The 18916-nt window shown below is 40.2% G+C and overlaps 1 protein-coding gene across 1 annotated transcript in view; it reads left to right on the top strand.

Moving 5' to 3' along the window:
* MTHFD1L (methylenetetrahydrofolate dehydrogenase (NADP+ dependent) 1 like) overlaps positions 1-18916 on the top strand; it is a 187050-nt gene that overhangs the window by 23808 nt on the left and 144326 nt on the right. Inside the window, exons 8-11 of the mRNA XM_038526323.1 lie at positions 5603-5714; positions 13429-13520; positions 15122-15219; positions 18000-18173. Of these exons, the coding sequence (XP_038382251.1) occupies positions 5603-5714; positions 13429-13520; positions 15122-15219; positions 18000-18173 (476 nt within the window). The remainder of the gene's footprint in view (positions 1-5602; positions 5715-13428; positions 13521-15121; positions 15220-17999; positions 18174-18916) is intronic.

The raw sequence follows: 18916 nt of genomic DNA on the forward strand, positions 1-18916 counted from the left end.
GAGTGCTGTTAATCATAATCCTTAACTGTCCGTTTGGCTTGTAGTCATTCTGATTTACAAAAGAAGCACAAGATAGGTCTTAGTTTTAAAAGCCAGTGATCTGATCACAGAGGAGTGGAAAAAAGATAGATGCCCAATTTCTGAAAGGAAAAGAACTTTGCCAAGATGAGATCACTTGGTGTGCAAGGAAGGGGATGGGGGGAATGCCTTTTGCCGAAATTGTCATTCTCTTATCTTGCCAAAGTTTTACAAGATCTGAATGAAAATGATTTGACGTTCTTCTTTTAGGTTACTTTCTCTTTTTAAAAAAATATTTATTTAGTCAAGAGAGACACAGAGAGGGAGAGAGGCAGAGACACAGGCAGAGGGAGAAGCAGGCTCCATGCAGGGAGCCCTATGCGGAAACTGGATTCCGGATCCCAGGATCATGCCCTGAACTGAAGGCAGATGTTCAACACTAAGCCACCCAGGCATCCTCTTTTAGATTACTTTCTATTTGATAATCTGCTTAATATTTCAGTAAAATGTGGATATCGATCCTTAGGTACAAAGCCTTAAATGCTATCTATGGTAGATGTTCAGTTAATTCAACTAGAAAGTTAGACATCCCAAGTTAAATTAATGGATGAATAAACAGAGTCTCTGCTCATGAAACACTCAGCCTGGATGAAGCCTCCATCTGCAGGGAACACACTTGACTCAAACGGCAGGAATTTGCCAGGCAGAGTTGCTAATGCCCATTTCTATAGGAAAGTCACTGATGAATTCCTAATTGCCCAAAATGGATTTTTTTGCTTTTTGTTTGTTTGGCCATTGGGTGTCATTCATACCTGTTGACTATGCCCTCTCCCCTTTGCCTGTGTGACTACTCTACTCTTCCTACCTCCTGGGCCACTCCAGAGTCACCATTTGCTTCTCTTCTCTTACCATGAAGATAAGAATACTCCCAGGGATGTACTTAAGGCCCCTTTCCTGCCCATTCTACCTGTTTCTCTGAGATCACCAAGTTTCTGAGTTTAACTACATCTGTATGCTGACAGATCCCAGCCAACGTCCTCTCCTCCCTGACCATCCTGAGTTCGAATCTAACTTCCTACCAAATGTCTCCTCCCCTTGCATGTTTCCCTCCCACTCTCTCAAACCCATTCTCAGTCCAGCTTCCGGAGTAACCTTCCTAAAACCTGTCTGGTGGTGTGAGGGCAACCAAACAAAGTAACTCTATCAAAGAGCTACTTGTCGGTTAGTGAGAAAAGGTCAGCAAATTTGGAAATTTGGTGTTTGTAGAAAGAAAAGTGACATTTCATTAGGAAAAAAAAAAAAAAAGAACCACCTAACTTTTTAGGACTTTGCCATGCAATACTCAAGGAGCCCCTGTGCCACGTAAGATTTCACAGACACACCTTACATTGCAAAGCAATCTAAAGAATCTGCTGTAGAACATATGAGCCACTTAACCAGGCTCACACGACCAACGATGTGTCCCAGTTTATCAAAAGTGGGAGAACACGGGGTGCCTGGGTGGTTAAGCATGGGACTTTGGGTTTCAACCCTGGTCATGATCTCCTGGATTGTAGGATCAAGTCCCATGTTGGGCTCCATGCTCAGTGCAGAATCTGCTTGAGATTCTCTCCTCTGCCCCTCTTCCCCTCAAATTAAAAAAAAAGGAGAACAAGTTCAAGCTGCCCTTGCCTCAAGACCACTCCCTGTGTGTGTGATGCCTGCCCAACTCATGTGCAGGGACTGATCAAGAACACCAATGTCTGTGTTGGCAAAATAAGTAGAAATTGGATGTTTAACCATTTCTTTTCCTATCCCATAGTGGTTTGTCCTATGCACCACTAGAAGATAGATCTTCTATCTAGAAGATCCTAGTTCTAAGTTCTTGTAGGCAGGGATTTTTTTTATTTTCAGATCCTCAGCAACCTCAGCGTCTGTCCCAAGTTGCACCTGGGATTTGGCTGCTGAGTATACTCACTAAGAATTCTGGACCTTCTTTATTCTCTTTAAGTTACTGTAATTTTAGAAGCAAATCTTTGCTGGATAAAGGACCACAATTGTGATATTACCTGAGACCTATAAAACCTGTTTCTATATTGTTCGTTACTAACACAGTTCAGAAAACAAGTTTTCACAATTCATCAAGACTTATTTTTCAACTTTTTTTTTTCCTAACTCATCCCAGCTTTCAGATAATATACATATCTCATACCTAAGATTTCCATATGTGCCCTTTCAAAACACATTGATAGCGGAAGATAAATTCTGGCTTGGGGGGGGCGTTGTACTTTCTGTAATTTGAATTTTAAAATGCCTTTTTTTTGTTGTTGTTGGTTTTGTTTTGTTTTTGCTAAATACAAAATCATGGTGTTCCTTAGGACCTTGCAAATCACATCTTCCCTGCATCTCCCTCTGTCCATTTTCTGATGCTTGCCCCCCCACCCCTTAAAAATCAATGACGTAGTGAAAAATAGTTTTCATGAGCTCTAAACTATGTTACTCCCACATGCTCCACGTTAAGGTCAGCATATCTGTGTCTTACCATTGTTTTAACATTTGGTCTTCCGCCTGGGGAGTGGGCGGTGCTCTGTAAGCTGCTTCTACTCAAGCCTCAGCAGAGAAAGCAGTATTTTGTTACGAGGTAGAGTTTCAAGGCTGGCTTTGGCCAGGGTCTTTCCCATTTGGGAGGAGGAAAGTAGAAACAGCCAGCGAGACGATAATTCTCCTTGAATTCTAGCTCATTAAAATCTTCCTTACTCCTCAGTGAGTTATTTATTGATTTAAGCAGCTAGCAGTTTTCCTTCCAGAAAGAATTAGCATCTCCAATGTGATCATTCCTAATGGTGGAGATTTTTGTCGTTTCTCTGTGGGATCAACTGTCCTCCAGTTGCTTATTAGCACAGCCCACTTGAGGGTTGTGTTTAAATATGGAGTTGAGGAGTCAGAATGAGATCCCCGAGTTTTATAGGTAATGAAAAGAACAGGTTGTATCAAAAGCACCATGTGTAGGAAACTAAGTGTTCTTGGGGGACTTACATGAACCTGTGATCCTTGGCTTTTTCCAAAATGAATGTTTCGGGCTTGTACTTATTAACTTCCTTTTTTTTTTTTCTTAACTATTTAAAACTTTTAATATGTTTTAACATATTCTGTTTTTGCTGCTCTTGTGCATGAAAATGTAGCAAAAATGGCATTTCTTATCTGCTGATTATTTCCAACGAGAGTTAAACATTTGAGTTTTCTCTCGAGGCTTGCTATGTTTGAATATCTCCAGTAGTATCAATAGATGAAGAAGTACATTTTTTAAATTCAGATGTTTAAAATCCTCTTTCCTTAACACTTTTTTGTCCCTAAATGTAACATCACTCAAAAATTTAGCGGCTCTTAGGATCTGCCTTTGGAGAACATGTGGCACTAAACGCACTAGATTACTGGGGATGTTAGCAGTAAACTTTTGAATTCCGTTTCACAGTGTTGTGGTCCCACAGCATTTAAAAAAAAAAAAAAAAGGATGACGGGCAGCCCGGGTGGCTCAGCGGTTTAGCGCTGCCTTCAGCCTAGGGCGTGATCCTGGAGCCCCAGGATCAAGTCCCACATTGGGCTCCCTGCATGAAACCTGCTTGTCCTCTGCCTGTGTCTCTACATCTCTCTCTCTCTCTCATAAATAAATAAAATCTTAAAAAAAAAAAAGACTTATTTCCCTGTCCTCTTGGGCCTTCTCAAAGCCCACAGAGCCGTCCTTTAGGAGAGACAGGGCTTGGGATCGAGTCCCACGTCAGGCTCCCTGCATGGAGCCTGCTTCTCCCTCTGCCTGTGTCTCTGCCCACCCACCCCCCCCGTGTTTGTCTCTCATGAATAAATAAATAAAATCTTTAAAAAAAAAAAGGATGACAGTTTTAGTAGGGGCTTCTTCTCTTTTTAATGTGAGTCACACAATTGATTTACTGTGACACCATTTCAGCATACTCTTCCTGTGTCTTAATGTGTGGTAGTGGAAAGCAGCAAGCACTGTTTGGGTCCAGTGAATGTGTTAATTCCCTTTTCCCTGTTGACGTGACCAAATTGATCAAATAGATCAGGTGTTCCTGGGATGCTAACTTTAAAGGTTGCCTTCACCTGCTCTTTGAAAAGACATGCCTTTTAAATTGTTACCGTGTTCCTCCTCTGTCAGAGGAATTTGGATCTGTTCTAGATCCTGGCCTTTTACTTTCATAAACCAGCTAGGCCTGTCATGGATCTGCTTCCCTGCACTGCCATCTCTTGTCCTGAGATTTTTAAGAGACGTTAGTGGATGCAGCCTCTTGCCCAAAGTGTGTTACAGAAGACTTAGGCTGAATTGCTGACCCGGTGCTTCCCGCAGCAATCAGCCTGTCCAAGCAGAGAATGGATGAGGGTGCATGAGCACCTTTAGTTATGGGGAACTTGGGTGGTGGTAGCAGCAATGGGTATGTCTATGTTTTGTCTTCCTCTCCTCTATCTGTCTGATTCTAAAGAGTCTGCGGTTGGTTGCAGGGCATGGAAGTCTGCGGGCAAAGCAATGTGGGGAGGAAAGCAGTGTGGGGGAGTGGAGGATGGGCAGTTGTCTCTTTCTCCCTCATTGAGTGTTCTAAGACTGGCTCCTCTAGGGGAAACAGAACTTATGAGAGAGATGCTTACGTTTTCTGAACCTCAGTTTCCTTGTCTATTAAGTGGGTTGGTAGTAATGCCAACCCACATAGCTGACACATGCGATCAGAGCTGTTTTCCCTCATAGGTCCTTCAGATTCCTCCTCCACCTCTCACCTCTGCACATGGATCCAGATTGTGATCATCTATTGCTTAGTTGGGATAGTACTGGGACAGATGGTCATTATTTGGTTGAGATCAGAGTCAATCTCTTCTAAATGTCCCCTTCCTACCAGACATGTTTCTCCAGCACTGTTATCAAAATTGGACAAGACAGTTGTGATGAATGTGTTTTGTGTCAATAGTTGCATTCTTTCCTTTTTCTTAAACAAAAAACAAAAAAACAAAAAAAACCAAGCCGTTTTACAGGAGACTAAGCAGAGCCTCCCAGAAAATGAGATTCTTTCTTGAGCTTTTGAAATTCCTCCCATAGATCCAGTAAAAGTTCCATATGGGCCTAATTTTGACTGTGTAGTTGTACAGGCCTGCAGGCCCCCCAAACTGGCCAGATCTTCAAGTGGCTACCCTGCAACCACCCCCGCCCTCCTCCTGAGCCACTGCATGAATCCGGACACCGCCCATCCTGTACCCCTTTCAGTCTCCTGCCTCCATCCGTGTAGTTTCCATGGCCCCATCCTTTCTCTGGAGACTGTAGTTAGTGGTGAAAACGTGTAGATGGTGATACTGCACCCAGTGGACACGCTGAACTGGCTACCTTGAAGAAATTGTGCCCCTTTTTCTTTCTAGGATACGATAATCATGCCTTGTCCTGACATGTGCTGCATTAAGAAATTAGTGAAGTGATTCTGTCCATGTTCTTAGGGTGGCACCAAACTGGATGGCTGTTATATATTGCACGGAAGTTAGTTGACACAGATCGCTAGTCATGTGTCTCTGCCACAGATTAAAACACATGTGATGTTTTTCTTTTTCTTTCTAGCTTCTTGAGTCTGATATTGTGGTGTTAGGCTCTCCTAAGCCAGAAGAGATTCCCCTTTCTTGGATACAGCCAGGAACTACGGTTCTCAACTGTTCCCATGACTTCCTATCAGGTGGGCAAATGTCTTAAAATTGGTGTTGGGCTGCTAATGAAAGCAGGTAAGATTGTTATGAGAAATGTTAACCTTATTCAGAAGAGAGGATGTCCCTGAAAGGTTGGTCATCATCAGCATCTGTATAGAGAATAGGAAACTCAGAATGTTGACGGCCTACTCATTGAGTTACCTGATACTGAAACTACATCGTCAGGTGAAGAGAAGCCAAGATGCCAGCTACGGTAGCCGCCTTCCACTCCCACATGCAGACATGCCCCTCCTGGCCCCTAGCATGGAGTAGTCAGGTCGGTTGTGATCTGAAGTAGATTATCCGTCCATGTGTGAGATACACTAGAAATAGTGGTTTCCAGTCTTGTACAACAGAGCAGAATCCATTCTCCCAAAGAAATCTTTAGATGAACCTCAACATGTCAAAGCAAATGAAAACAGTTGCTGGGAGGGATGGGAATGGAGACCAGCCCTTGTGCCTGATTTCCCCTTGTAGTGACCCCTCAGGCACTTCCTTGGAGCCTCAGAGGCACCTCAGAGCAGTGTGAAAGTCGCCATCAGAAACAGGTGGTCTTAGGATGGTGTTTCACCAAGGGATCCAGGAATGTCTGGGACCATACCAGACCTCCCTGCCCCCACCACCCTTCAGAGGAGCTGGGGCTGTGCCCACATCAGCATATCCAGGCGAGGGACCAGTAGAACAGGCCCAGAGGGATGCTTTTTTCTCATTCACTGAAAGACTCTCTGAGACTAAGAAAGCTTTGCACTGTACCTAGCCCACCTTTTCAATCCTTGGGTAACGTGTGTATAAGAGATCCTACTTCCCTGTTACCTGCAGCCTTCAGGTTTCAGTGTTGGAGAGGACCATGCTGAGCTGGCCTGTTGGGCAGCATTTTTCCCCAGGGTGGTCAGAGGTTGAGCCAAAGTGGGTCTCTGTCCTCTTTCACTTTTGCTAGATCTGGAAACCTAGACTGCTCCACAGAAGAGTGAAATAGAGAATAGTATCAAATTGTGTGTGTGTGTGTAAAACTTTGATCCAGTCACCTTAAGATAACCATTTTATATTCTTCCACAAAAAATGCACTGAACTTAATTGGATTGGAATGTAATAGGAGGAAAAAAAAACAATGTATTACTGAAACTCATATAACTATTATTAATATATAACCATTACTTCAAAAAGAAAAATAATAGACCCACCCCTCTAGGAAATTTTCCTCCTCCCGGGGGATCCCTGGGTGGCTCAGTGGTCTAGCGCCTGCCTTTGGCCCAGGGCGCGATCCTGGAGTCCCGGGATCGAGTCCCGCATCAGGCTCCAGGCATGGAGCCTGCTTCTCCCTCCTCCTGTGTCTCTGCCTCTCTCTCTCTCTATGTCTATCATAAATAATAAATAAATAAATATTTTTTTTAAAAAAAGGAAATTTTCCTCCTCCCAAAATTAACCAATCATATTAAAAGCCCTCTGGGGCTGGAGGGGGTGGGGTGGATTGGAGTATGCAGGGATGATGCCCAGGAATTTCCCAGAATGCTCAGGTACTTGGCTCTGCATGAATATCATACAGATGAATAAAGCAATTAGAGGTATAATATAATGTGAATATAGGATTAATTTCTCCTTTTAGCAAATAAAAGGCACTAAATAATTTATTTGAATTATATGTAGTTTTGGGATATAACTTTATTTCCCCACCTGAAAAAAGCAAGGCCCAAGCCATAAATGATGGCCATCACAGATTTGTTCCTCTGCTTAAAATTTGGATGAGGAAAGTCAATTATGACTTTATATTCTTTTCTTTTTAAGATTTATTTATGTAGGCAGCCTCAGTGGCTTAGCGGTTTAGTGCCGCCTTCAGCCCAGGGCATGATCCTGGAGACTCGGGATCGAGTCCTGCATTGGGCTCCCTGCATGGAGCCTATTTCTCCCTCTGCATGTGTCTCTCTTCTCTCTTTCTCTTCCTCCTCCCCCCTCCATCCCGTCTCTAATAAATAAAAAAAATAAAAAAATAAAAGATTTATTTATGTATTCATGAGAGGCACAGAGAGAGAGAGGCAGAGACATAAGCAGAGGGAGAAGCAGGCTCCCTGAGGGGAGCTTGATTCAGGACTTGATCCCAGGACCCCAGGATCATGCCCTGAGCCAAAGGTAGATGCTCAACTGCTGAGCCACCCAGGCATCCCCTTTATGTTCTTTTAAATGAATGCTGCTTTGCTGTTATATTTACTTGCAGTATTTTCTTTTAATTAAAGTTTATATATTTAGGGACAACTTTGGCATAATCCTGGCTGGAGAGAGACACTACTTCAGTGTTCTTTTGGAATTCCTTTGAGCTCTATGATTAAATAAATGAAACTGTATCTTTTTTTTTTTTTTTAAGATTTTATTTATTCATTCATGAGCTACACAGAGAGAGGGAGAGAGAGGCAGAGACACAGGCAGAAGGAGAAGCAGGCTCCATGCAGGGAGCCAGACGAGGGACTCGATCCCAGGACTCTAGGATCACGCCCCGGGCCGAAGGCAGGCGCCAACCACTGAGCAACCCAGGGATCCCCTGTGTCTTATTTTTAATAGGTTTCTTTTGAGGACCTTTACTTTTTTAAAGGCATTCATAAAAACATTAGATTTCAATGTAGTGATCCTTCTGGGGGGAACAAAAAGGATCAAGGCATTATATTTTGACAGAACAATTCTGTATGTAGACTGATTACAGTTAGTTTATTTTAAATGTGTCTGGTCCAGTACTAGCAGTTTTCATCTTGATTTTTGAATGCCTACTGCCCAGAATTAGTACATGACATGTAATACATGCTCAATAAATACTGAGTGTTGAATGAGTGAATCAACTTGGACTCAGAATTGTACTCTGGTTGATTGCAGTTTGAAGTTTGTAGATACATAGATATCTCCTTGAACTTGTCTCTCATGCAAACACAGGGCTGAGAGGGCAAAGACAAGATGAAAAATGCTCTAGTGATTAAGTAGAATGTTCGCACCATTCATATGAGCATGATTTTTCTTGATAGTGAGTTTTCACTTTTATTTATTCAATTTTAATTTTTTGAGAGAGAGCCTTTTAAAAGATTTTATTTTTGAGTGATCTCTCTATGCAACATGGGACTAGAACTTACCACCCTGAGATCAAGAGTTCCACACTGTACTGACAGAGCCAGCCAGGAACCCCAGGCAATTTTAATTTTAGCAACTTTGATTAGTATGAAAATTTAATCTCTGAATAGATTGATGAAAGGCTTTTCTCCCTTTTTTGCATTACCTCACCACCTTAAACAAAGACTTCTTAAAGCATTATTTAAAGGAAAGATGCTTTTATTCACACTTAAGAATGAAAGGTTCCTAAATAACTGATGATTGGGTGAATGCAGGGTTTATAATGAAATTTTCATACTCCTCTTAAAGGTACAGGCCTCCCTTTCCCCCCCTCCATAAAGATAGATGGGATATGGTGATTTATAATGAGGTAATTCTATAGAGGCATTTTATTGAATACTTAATCCCAGGAGAGATTTTTCAGATGGCTGATATCCCAGAGGCAGTGCTCAGAAAACAACTACACCTAACTTGTTGGATCTGTTCACTCTTCTGTGGCATGAGTCTAATGTTTTGATTTAAAAGAGGAACATGTATCTTCCTTGAGTAGTACCAAATTATACTATGGTTCTTTACTCTGGCATATAAAAATCTATGACATGCCAAAGGGAAAATCTGATCTATTGGAAGTGAGTTGAGAAAGCGAATGACTTAATGATTGGATAATAAATCCTTACCAAGTAAAAATAACTAACTAAATAAACAAATAAAAGAAGGACATGTTAATGTTCAGTTTTCTAGCTATAACAATAATATTTTATTATTAAGTTTCAAATCACAGAAGCTGTGATTTTATAATGCTCTGCTTGCTAAAGAACAGAATTCATCCTAAGCAAGACCATTTTGTACTCTAATATTAAGACTTATTTCCTGATGGGACAAAGGAGAAGCTGGTCTGATGTTGGGCCCAGAGAAGAATATCAAAACAGCAATTTTATGGGTCAGAGTACTTGACAGCATCATTTTAAGTGAGTGTAAGTATATTTAGTGTGGAGTGATAGGAGAACCCCAGGTGCATCTCAGGGTTCATGCTAACGACCTGGGGAATCCTGGGAGACCTGAAACTTTCTCTCTCATGAGCCCAAAAGGAGACAGTATAATTAATACAGTGTTTGGAAAAGCATGGAATTTGGGTCATATTGATTTTACTCAAAGAGAAGAGAGGTTGTTTTGGTTTTGGTTTTCTCTTAATTGCATTGTATTTACAAGCTGTGTGACTTTGAGCAAATAACTTAAGTTCTGTGATCTTCAGTTTCCTTGTGGGTACGATGGAAACAAGGCTCTTGAGAGGAATAAATGAGCTCTTGCCTCATAGCACCTCTTTCATAGGAGCTGCCACTAAGTGGTCCACCACCTCCTCCCTCCACTTGATTGTCTTCACACCCCTAGCACACAAAATAGCTTTCAGATTTCATATTAGCAAAATGTAAGTCTGTGTTTGAAAATCCAGGCCAGGGAAGGTCTCTTCCCAATGAGTTTCTTAGAATGTAAGAAGGTAGCTTTAAAGAAATTAGACACACTTGTAATACAATCTTTATCTTAGTGCACTTGGAATAAAATAAGGACATTTGCTTATGAATTTTGAACTATAATTATTCCAAAATCCATTATATCTATTACCTGTTTCCCTTACTTCTTTTTTTCTCCCAGGAAATTCTAAAACGTTGGACTCAAATGTTATTGTCAGGTTTCATTTCAATTTTTAACTAGTTCTCAGTGTAATACATTTAGTGTTCTCACTTTTTAAAAAGTCTCAAGATGTTTAGAATATACAACTTATTATATACAGACTCTGTTAATTTCTTCCTACTTTGGTTTCAGTGATTTCAAAAGAGCTATTTATTTAAGTTGATACTAATTTAATTCCTCTTTTTTTGAAAATTCTTACATTATATTCTGTTAAAAAAATAAGACATTGTTATTTGATGGTGGAATTCAAATGTTTTAAGCTATGAGTTCAACCCTTGTGAGCATTGTTACAAAAATTATATAAAGATTTCATTTATTGCATTTTTTGTTATCCTATAAGATGAATATATTTAACTTAAAACTAATCGCCAGTGATTTCGAAAATGTTATCTATACTAATATCTATACTAATTTATAGTTTTTTTTTAGCTTTTCCTGTTTTCAAAACTTCACATAAAGTTTTTCTAAGTTACTCATTTCTCCCAGAGGATGAGAGCATATTTGAGGGTTCATACAATGCTTTTGTGATAAGAAGGGTGCCCTGGGCCAGACAGCAGAAAAGCTGAAATGTGTCCATATAGCAGAGATGGCAGGAAGACCAAAGAAGAATTTGCGTTGGTCCCTCCCAGTTCATTTATTCTGGCAAAATTCCCAGGGTGGTCTCAAAACAGCTCCTGTCAGGGAAAGTACCATTCTGATTTCCAGGGAAAGCATTATGACACATTAGCCTTACATTTTCTTGTTGTAGAAAGTTTGGTTAGGAAGAAAAATTATAAATGAAAGGCCATCTTTTAAAGTGATTCATTGACCTGTCCTTGGAAGAACCACGAGTAAATGGGGAGTGTTTAGTGGGAAGTGAAAAGACCCATTTGGTTTGGGACGGGACCCCTGGGACCCCTGCCGGACTCGTGGGCTGAGTGCAGACAGCCTTGGCAGGCAGAGTGTAGACAGCCTCCGGGTGGAGCCCTGCCTCTACACAGGCAGAGGGGTGAGGTCATGATTTCCTTTCTTGATTCTCTTTAGCCATGAAATTTGTTAAGAATGTTATTCCCAATTCACTGAGTTACCATCTTCATTGCTTCAAATTCTCTGGATTCAGAACTTTTTACCTAGGTTATCCTTAACATTAATATCCTACAATACAATTTCTCAGTTTCTATGGAAAAATGGTCTTATCACTTTTATGATAGGGGTTTTTTAAGTTACCAAATTTAAAAGTTCTCAGTTTTAAGATGACATCTATTCATACTACAAAAACAATACAGTGTTCATGACAGTTTGTGAAACAGAGAAAAGTAGACAGAAAAAAGTAACAACATCTGATCCAGTCACCTTGAGATCACCATTTTACATTTTCCCAAAAAGAAAACATTAATCATAATTGTCTGGGATGGAATGTAGTAGAAGGAAAAGAAAACACTATGATACCAAAAGCATTATTGAAATTCAAGTAACTTTCTTCAGAAAGCGAAATGTTGGTTCCTGCAAGATGCTTCTTCTTTTCTTTTCCTTTTTTTTTTTTTTTAAGATCCCAGGACCCCCAGGGTCATGACCCAGCCCAAGGCAGATGCTTAATCACTGAGCCACCTAGGCATCCCCTTGCAAGATTCTTCTAACATTTAAAATATATGTGTAGGCACATTTTGTATTGTGTTTTAAAATCTTTGTTGATTTTAATCACCTTCTGTCTTATGCAAGGCAGTGGCTGAGATTATGGGAGGAATTGCTTACTGTGTAACTCTGTAGGTGAAATATTCTTCCCTTGCATGGGTACTTGTGATTCTGTTCTGGGACTATGCATTAATAAATTGCATTATTAATAAATTAATAATACCAGCTCCTGGCATGTAGCTTTTTCTTATTTCTTCATCATTTAAAGATAAAGATTAAAAGGAAAGAAGTATATTTCTTTTCCATAATGTTTGGACAAGACCTTTAGATCAGATCTCTAGTGGTTCAGGCAAAACAAAACAGTCTCATTCTCTATGACTCTTGGCTTTTGCCTAAATATGATTTATAAAACTGTGAAGTGTTGCTAATCTTTAAACAATACCAGAGGGATATAATTTTCCAACACCCTTAATACGTTTGACTGTAGAGCATCACAGAACACTTAAGGGTAAGTGTTTTGTGCTCTTTCTTGCAAAGGACTGTCAGCAAAATGGATAATATAAAAGTCAAGTGGTCCAAAATAGAGGAAAATAGTTTCTTAATTCAAAAAAGTTGCTATGAGAAATGTTTCTTTTTCTCTAAGGGAGAATATAGGCTAAAGCATTTTACATGTGTGCTCGCTTTTCATAACCTTTGTAAGTGCCCACTGAAGAAGGGAGAAGTAGAATTCTTACAGTTGCCTCTGTATTTTGAAAACCAGATCATCCTGAAAATGAATATCCTAAAAGACAATTTCTCATTTTTTTATGGAAACTTGGTCATATTACTTTTATGGCAGGGATTTTTAAGGTTATCAAAGAAAGCCTGATCTTCTACACAGCACTTTGGCTGTGATTATGCTGTGTTTCAGTCCTCATTCTTATGCTTTGTATACATGAGTGAAATTGCTTTTATTTCATACGTACTGTTTAAACATATACATCAGATGCCAAGCCCTTTTCGTACCACATCACATTTCATTCTCACAGACTCAGTGGGGTTGTAAATACCCACAGTAATTAACAGACCCAAAGTCACAGTTCCTGGTTAGAGGTGAAAGCAAGATTTTCACTCAGTGTGACTCTAAAATCTGTGATGCAGTCAAGAGTCCCAAGGCTGTGCCAGGGACAGGTGACCCCCTGGGAGCTGTGCCATGACAGCCTAAGTTCCTTGGTTGAAAATGAGATTACTCAGCACACTGGCTTTTTACTAGGAGCAGTTGGTTGTAAATGAGAGTATCCTAAAATCTTTTTTTTTTTTCCTCCTCAAATTTTTTTCTAGGGAAGCTTGGATGTGGTTCTCTTGGGGTACATTTTAATGGTCTCATTGCAGAGGATGATGTGAGTCTCCTTGCTGCTGCTCTGCGGATTCAGGTTTGTTTGCCACAGCTCTTTGAGAGTTTTTGAGTTGGGAGCTATAATTATAATAGTTGCTAACATTTGACAAGTATTTTCTGTTGAGCCGACACAGTGTTAAACACCTAACACACAGAATGTCATTTAATTCTCACAATAGCCCTACAAGATAATGTTGTTCCCATTTGGTAGATAAGGAAATGGAAGCTTAGAAAAACTTGCCTTTCATTAAATGACGAGGGTGGGATGGGGACCCAAATCAGGGTCTGTTGTTAGTTATCTATTGCTGTAGAATAAATTATCCAGAATTTTGCAATTTAGAACAATAAACATTTATTATCTCACAGTATTTGTGGGTTAGAGATTTGGGAGCAGCTCAGCTGTATGATTTTGACTCAGGATCTCTCATGCAGTTGAAATCAGGAGGTCAGCAAAAAGGCTTGAGTGGGGCCAGAGCCTCCCCTTCCAATATGGCTCAGTCACGTGGTTGTTGACAAGATGCCCTAAACTCTCACCATACAGACTTCTTAGTAGAACTCTCATGATGGGGCAGCTAACTTCCCCTAGATTGAGTGATCCAAAGAAGGAGGCAAGGAGGAAGCTGCAGCAGGTTTTATGGCCTACCTATCCAAGTTACCCATCATCGCTCCCCTTTTTCCTCCTTGCTAGAAATAAATCAGCAGTCTAGTTCACATTTAGGGAATGAGAATTTGACCCACCTTTTGAAGACAGGAATATTCAAGGTTTTGTGGACTGCTTTTCATAGCACCACCATCTGTATGACCCAAAGCCCAAGATCTCCAGCTTGCTACCACGCCGGCTGTGCATTCTGCTAGTGCTGGAAGGTGGTGAGGACTGCTGGCAGTGATGTTGAATATCAGGAGAGAAACCTGAGCCTGTAATTTCTGCTGTAGTAGAATTAAACAGAAGCAACTTTTAGTTTCTTTCCTACATACGTGGTGTATACAATTAAAACTTTTTACTTCCACGGGTGCCTGGCTGGCTCATTCAGTAGAGGAGGGTCATGAATTCAAGACCCACAATGGGTGTAGAGCTCACTAATAATAAATAAATAAACTGACCCCGCTTTTAAAAAATAAAAAAATAAAAAAAATAAAACTTGTACTTCCAAATGGAATATAATACCTTTCTATAAGGATTGGGTGTCGCATTTTAACCTAAGCCAAATTTCTCTGTCTCTCTTTGTGTATCATCATTTCACAATTCAATGTTCTTGTTTTATTATACCAACTGTAAAAGGATTATACTCAAAACAGTGTTGCAGATTTTGAAAGCTGGGCGTCCAAGCTGATCATTCATGCATTCTCCTATTTCTCTCATTGTTCTCTTCTGAGATGAAGAACACACTATAATTTTATTCTATCTTGATGTCTTTAGTGAACACTTAACCTATTTTAAAAATACCTATGTCTCACATTTTCCTTTTTAAGAAAAACGTACTATGCTAATTGCATGTGAATAAAATTGTTCCTGGTATTCACTTGGATTATTGTGCAACTTTTCATGACATAACATCCCAAACAGTATTTTCATAGTTGTAGATACCTACCCTGTCAGCCTTTACTGGTATAACATGCTTTCCTTTCTGTCCCTTGAAGAACATGGTCAGTAGTGGAAGGAGATGGCTACGTGAACAGCAGCACGCAAGGTGGAGACTTCACTGCTTGAAACTCCAGCCTCTCTCCCCCGTACCAAGGTATTCACGGGATTTGTTTATAGTGATATCAGGTCACCAAAGTGCCTCAGATGTCCAAAGTTACCCTTTGGGTGGGGGCATAGCTCGTGGTATTATGGCTTTGGTGGTGGACAATTTTCTCTAATCACATTGCTGCACTAGTTTTTCTGTCATTTAAGTCCTAAATATTAAATGATAATGAACATGTTTACCATATTTTATCAGTTCTAGCATGTATAGAAAATATCCATATTTTTTCATTTCTGAAGTCAGTATGCTCCTTACTGTCAACAGCATATCCTGTATTAAGTGGCATCGTTTTTTCTTCTTACTGATCTATAACATAATGGTGTCTTATAGTTGACAAAATATGGTAATATGATGTTTGGAATATGCTTTTCAGTGTAAAAAATGCCCATCTCCTCTGTCAGCTTGGTCTTCATGGCCAGGTAGGTGTCTACCCTAGGGGCAAATGATCAACCAAACCAAACACCATTCAACGTGGGAAGTGAGTTCAACTTTCCTCAGAACATGGTAATATCTATTATCTGACTACTCTGTGATACTCCAGATGGATATTTTCTTCAGAATAGCATTTAATGAAGTGCAAACTATATATTCTCTGCATAAATTTGGAAATACATAGTGCAGGAATAATTCACTAGATAAGATACCAGAGCCAGAGAAATGCATTTTCCAGCCTCATTGTGGGTCCCCCTGGCTGCCCTGACTCCAGTGAATTGGCCTCACCCTCTTCATACAGGGTATGCATGATGCTGTTGGAAAACATTTCTGGGGGATCCCTGGGTGGCTCAGCGGTTTAACGCCTGCCTTTGGCCCAGGGCGCGATCCCGGAGTCCCGGGATCGAGTCCCACGTCAGGCTCCCGGCATGGAGCCTGCTTCTCCCTCCTCCTGTGTCTCTGCCTCTCTCTCTCTCTGTCTATGATAAATAAATAAATAAATCTTTAGAAAAAAAAAAAAAAAAGGAAAACATTTCTGTAGATAAAACCTCTAGGAATTGACTAACATCTCATTTCATTTCATTCGTTAGATCTGATCCATTTCCTTGAGTCACAGCTGAACATTCATGGCTTTATTCTACCCACCAGGCTGTGTTTTCACCCCTGAAATAGACTGAACATTGTAGTTATCTTCTGTGTTCGTTAATACATAAATTCTAGAGAACGTTGTTCTTTGTAATGTCACCCCTGTTGTTGTGCAGTCTGTTTCATCAAGTATCTTAATTTTTTGAAGTTACTTACATTGTTAAAGGACTTCAATTTTTAAAAGTAAATGAGTATGTTCTACTTACAGAGAACTAAAAAAGAAAAAAATTGAAGTGGACCCTGCCCAATTATGTACCAAAGGCTTTGCATAAATCTAAATAAATTCCACTCGGGAGTAAGAAGTGTTTTAATTGCTGAAGTAAATTTGACTTCTGAGGTACTAGAGGAAGAAAGGCAGGCTAATTTCTAAATTCCTGAAAAATCAAAACAATGTCACTGTCGCTTTTTAGCTAGTGAAGAAAAAACTTGGGAGGTTTTCCAAGAGTCAGCTCTCCCCTTTAGGAGATTTGGGGAGGAGAGAAAGAAAAAAAAGATGCAGACAGGAAGGCAGAATGAAGGGGACCATAAGCAGTGAAGGGAGAAGGGAAGAACTGGAAGTGGCAAGGCTGGTGTGGCTGGGGAAGGAAGCACAGAGCTCATCCCACATCCAGGTTGAAGCACACTCTCCCTCTGCAAGCTGCCGTGGCACACTTCAGAGAAGTTCCCATTGGAAGTAGGTTCGCTGTTACCGCTTGCACCAAGGTCAGACTTCCATGGAGTCATGGAGGAGAACACAGAGTCATGTGAGGGCTTAGGGTTGATTATCAGCAGGAGCAAGAGAAAGAAAAAATCAGAGCAAGGGGCCACCTGCTAGTGGAGACTGCTATACCCAAAATAAGGGCTCCAGGGTGAGTCAGGGCACTGCTGTCTTCTCAGATATCAACCCTGATGACTGACTGAGTCTGACACCTGCTCTCCCAAGCTCTGTCTTGTGTCTGCCAGGTCTTCCTCTCAAACAGGTGGTCAGCCTGGCAGGTGGATGGACTGAACCCCCATTAAAACCAATAGCTGAGCTCAGGAGCCCCAAAAGACTCTCCAGGAAGTTCAGCACATACTGATTTCATAGCACTCCTGGAAGATAAACAGTGGTGTTCTCTTCTTGCTGGTCAAACGGAAGAAATTTTTTGCCTGGTGACACTCCAGAGCATCTAAACTTTTCCTGTGTTGAAGTTGAGCTTCAAGCACTAGGTCCTTTTACTGACGGTTATGCAATTAATAAAATATTTTGAAATACAATTTTGGATTTGAAGTAGGAAAAAGAGAGGGAAAGTATGGACACAGATAAAACAAAATAGCATTTCCACATTTCTGAATCGCCAAGAGACACATGAGGTTAGCCCAGTAAGCGCATTATGCAATAACCCATCTATTCATGGTTAACAAAGTCAGTGATGACCCACAGAAAGCACTCTACTCTACAGTGAACGTACGTTCTCTCCTATAGCATTGGTATTATCTTTGTACCTGGGCAGAATTCTGTGATCTTCATGAGTTTTTAAGAGTTGCTTCTCTAAAGAAATGTACCATTTTTCATGCACGTTAATTATTAGCAGTTGTGCTCAATACTGCTTGGGAGAGAGGACCACAAAGCAATTGCTTTGCTTGAATTGTTGGTGTGGCGTAGGGCTGTTTTCACTCTAGTAGTGACCACCTAAGCTGAGGAGGCACTTGCCTCCTATGTGTTTTCCCCCCAGTGATCTTGAGATTTCAAGAGCACAGACTCCAAAAGCCGTGGATGTCCTTGCCAAGGAGATAGGATTGCTTGCAGATGAAATTGAAATCTATGGCAAAAGCAAAGCCAAAGTACGTTTGTCCCTGCTGGAAAGGTTAAAGGATCAAGCAGATGGAAAATACGTTTTAGTAGCTGGGTAAGACTACTTTTAAAATCTATTGTACTAAGAAGGCATGTTTATAAAAGTCTCTTCCCTATTTTTACCTATCATCACACCCCTCAAATTCATCTGTTTCTCAAACTTGATATTTTTGTGCATTTCACTTGGCATTCCTTCATTTGACATGAGGTAAGTTTTCATTTTCAGTGCAAAACAAATTAGTCTCCTCCACAAAATACAAAGTATAACGAATTCCTCGTCTAGTATTTTTTATTTCTTATATTGTGTTTTGATCATCTTTGTTCTGTCTTGGATTTTTCATTTAGTTTCTCGTGATAAGAATCAAAATAAGAATTGAAAGTAAAATATTTTTAACTGAGTTGGGGGTACATGTGTTCTACTCAGAGATAACGTTTTAATGGAAAATGTACAGATAATTGTGTGAAACTAAACATTTTCCTGTTAATATCCTAAATATTTGTGTATTTGCATTGTCAAAGTTCATTATTTCTCTCCTCTTGGATTTTAAAATTAATATTGGGCCATTTTCATTTGTGTTGGTCGTTTTATAAAAGACAAATGCATAGTTTTTGTGAAAAGGAGTGTTTGTTTTCCTTCTTTTTTTAAAAAAGAAATATGTTCACTGGCTGAGAAATGACAGAAAACAAGGGATTTAAAATATTTTTTCAATGTGACCTGAGGGAACATCAGGAGACCATAGAAATTCCATTGTTGTCTTGAAATTTCATTGCAGTGACTTATTGATGATATATAGGCCA

This window comes from Canis lupus, chromosome 1 (genome assembly GCF_011100685.1).
Source record: "Canis lupus familiaris isolate Mischka breed German Shepherd chromosome 1, alternate assembly UU_Cfam_GSD_1.0, whole genome shotgun sequence".
In the NCBI taxonomy this organism is placed as follows: Eukaryota; Metazoa; Chordata; class Mammalia; order Carnivora; family Canidae; genus Canis; species Canis lupus.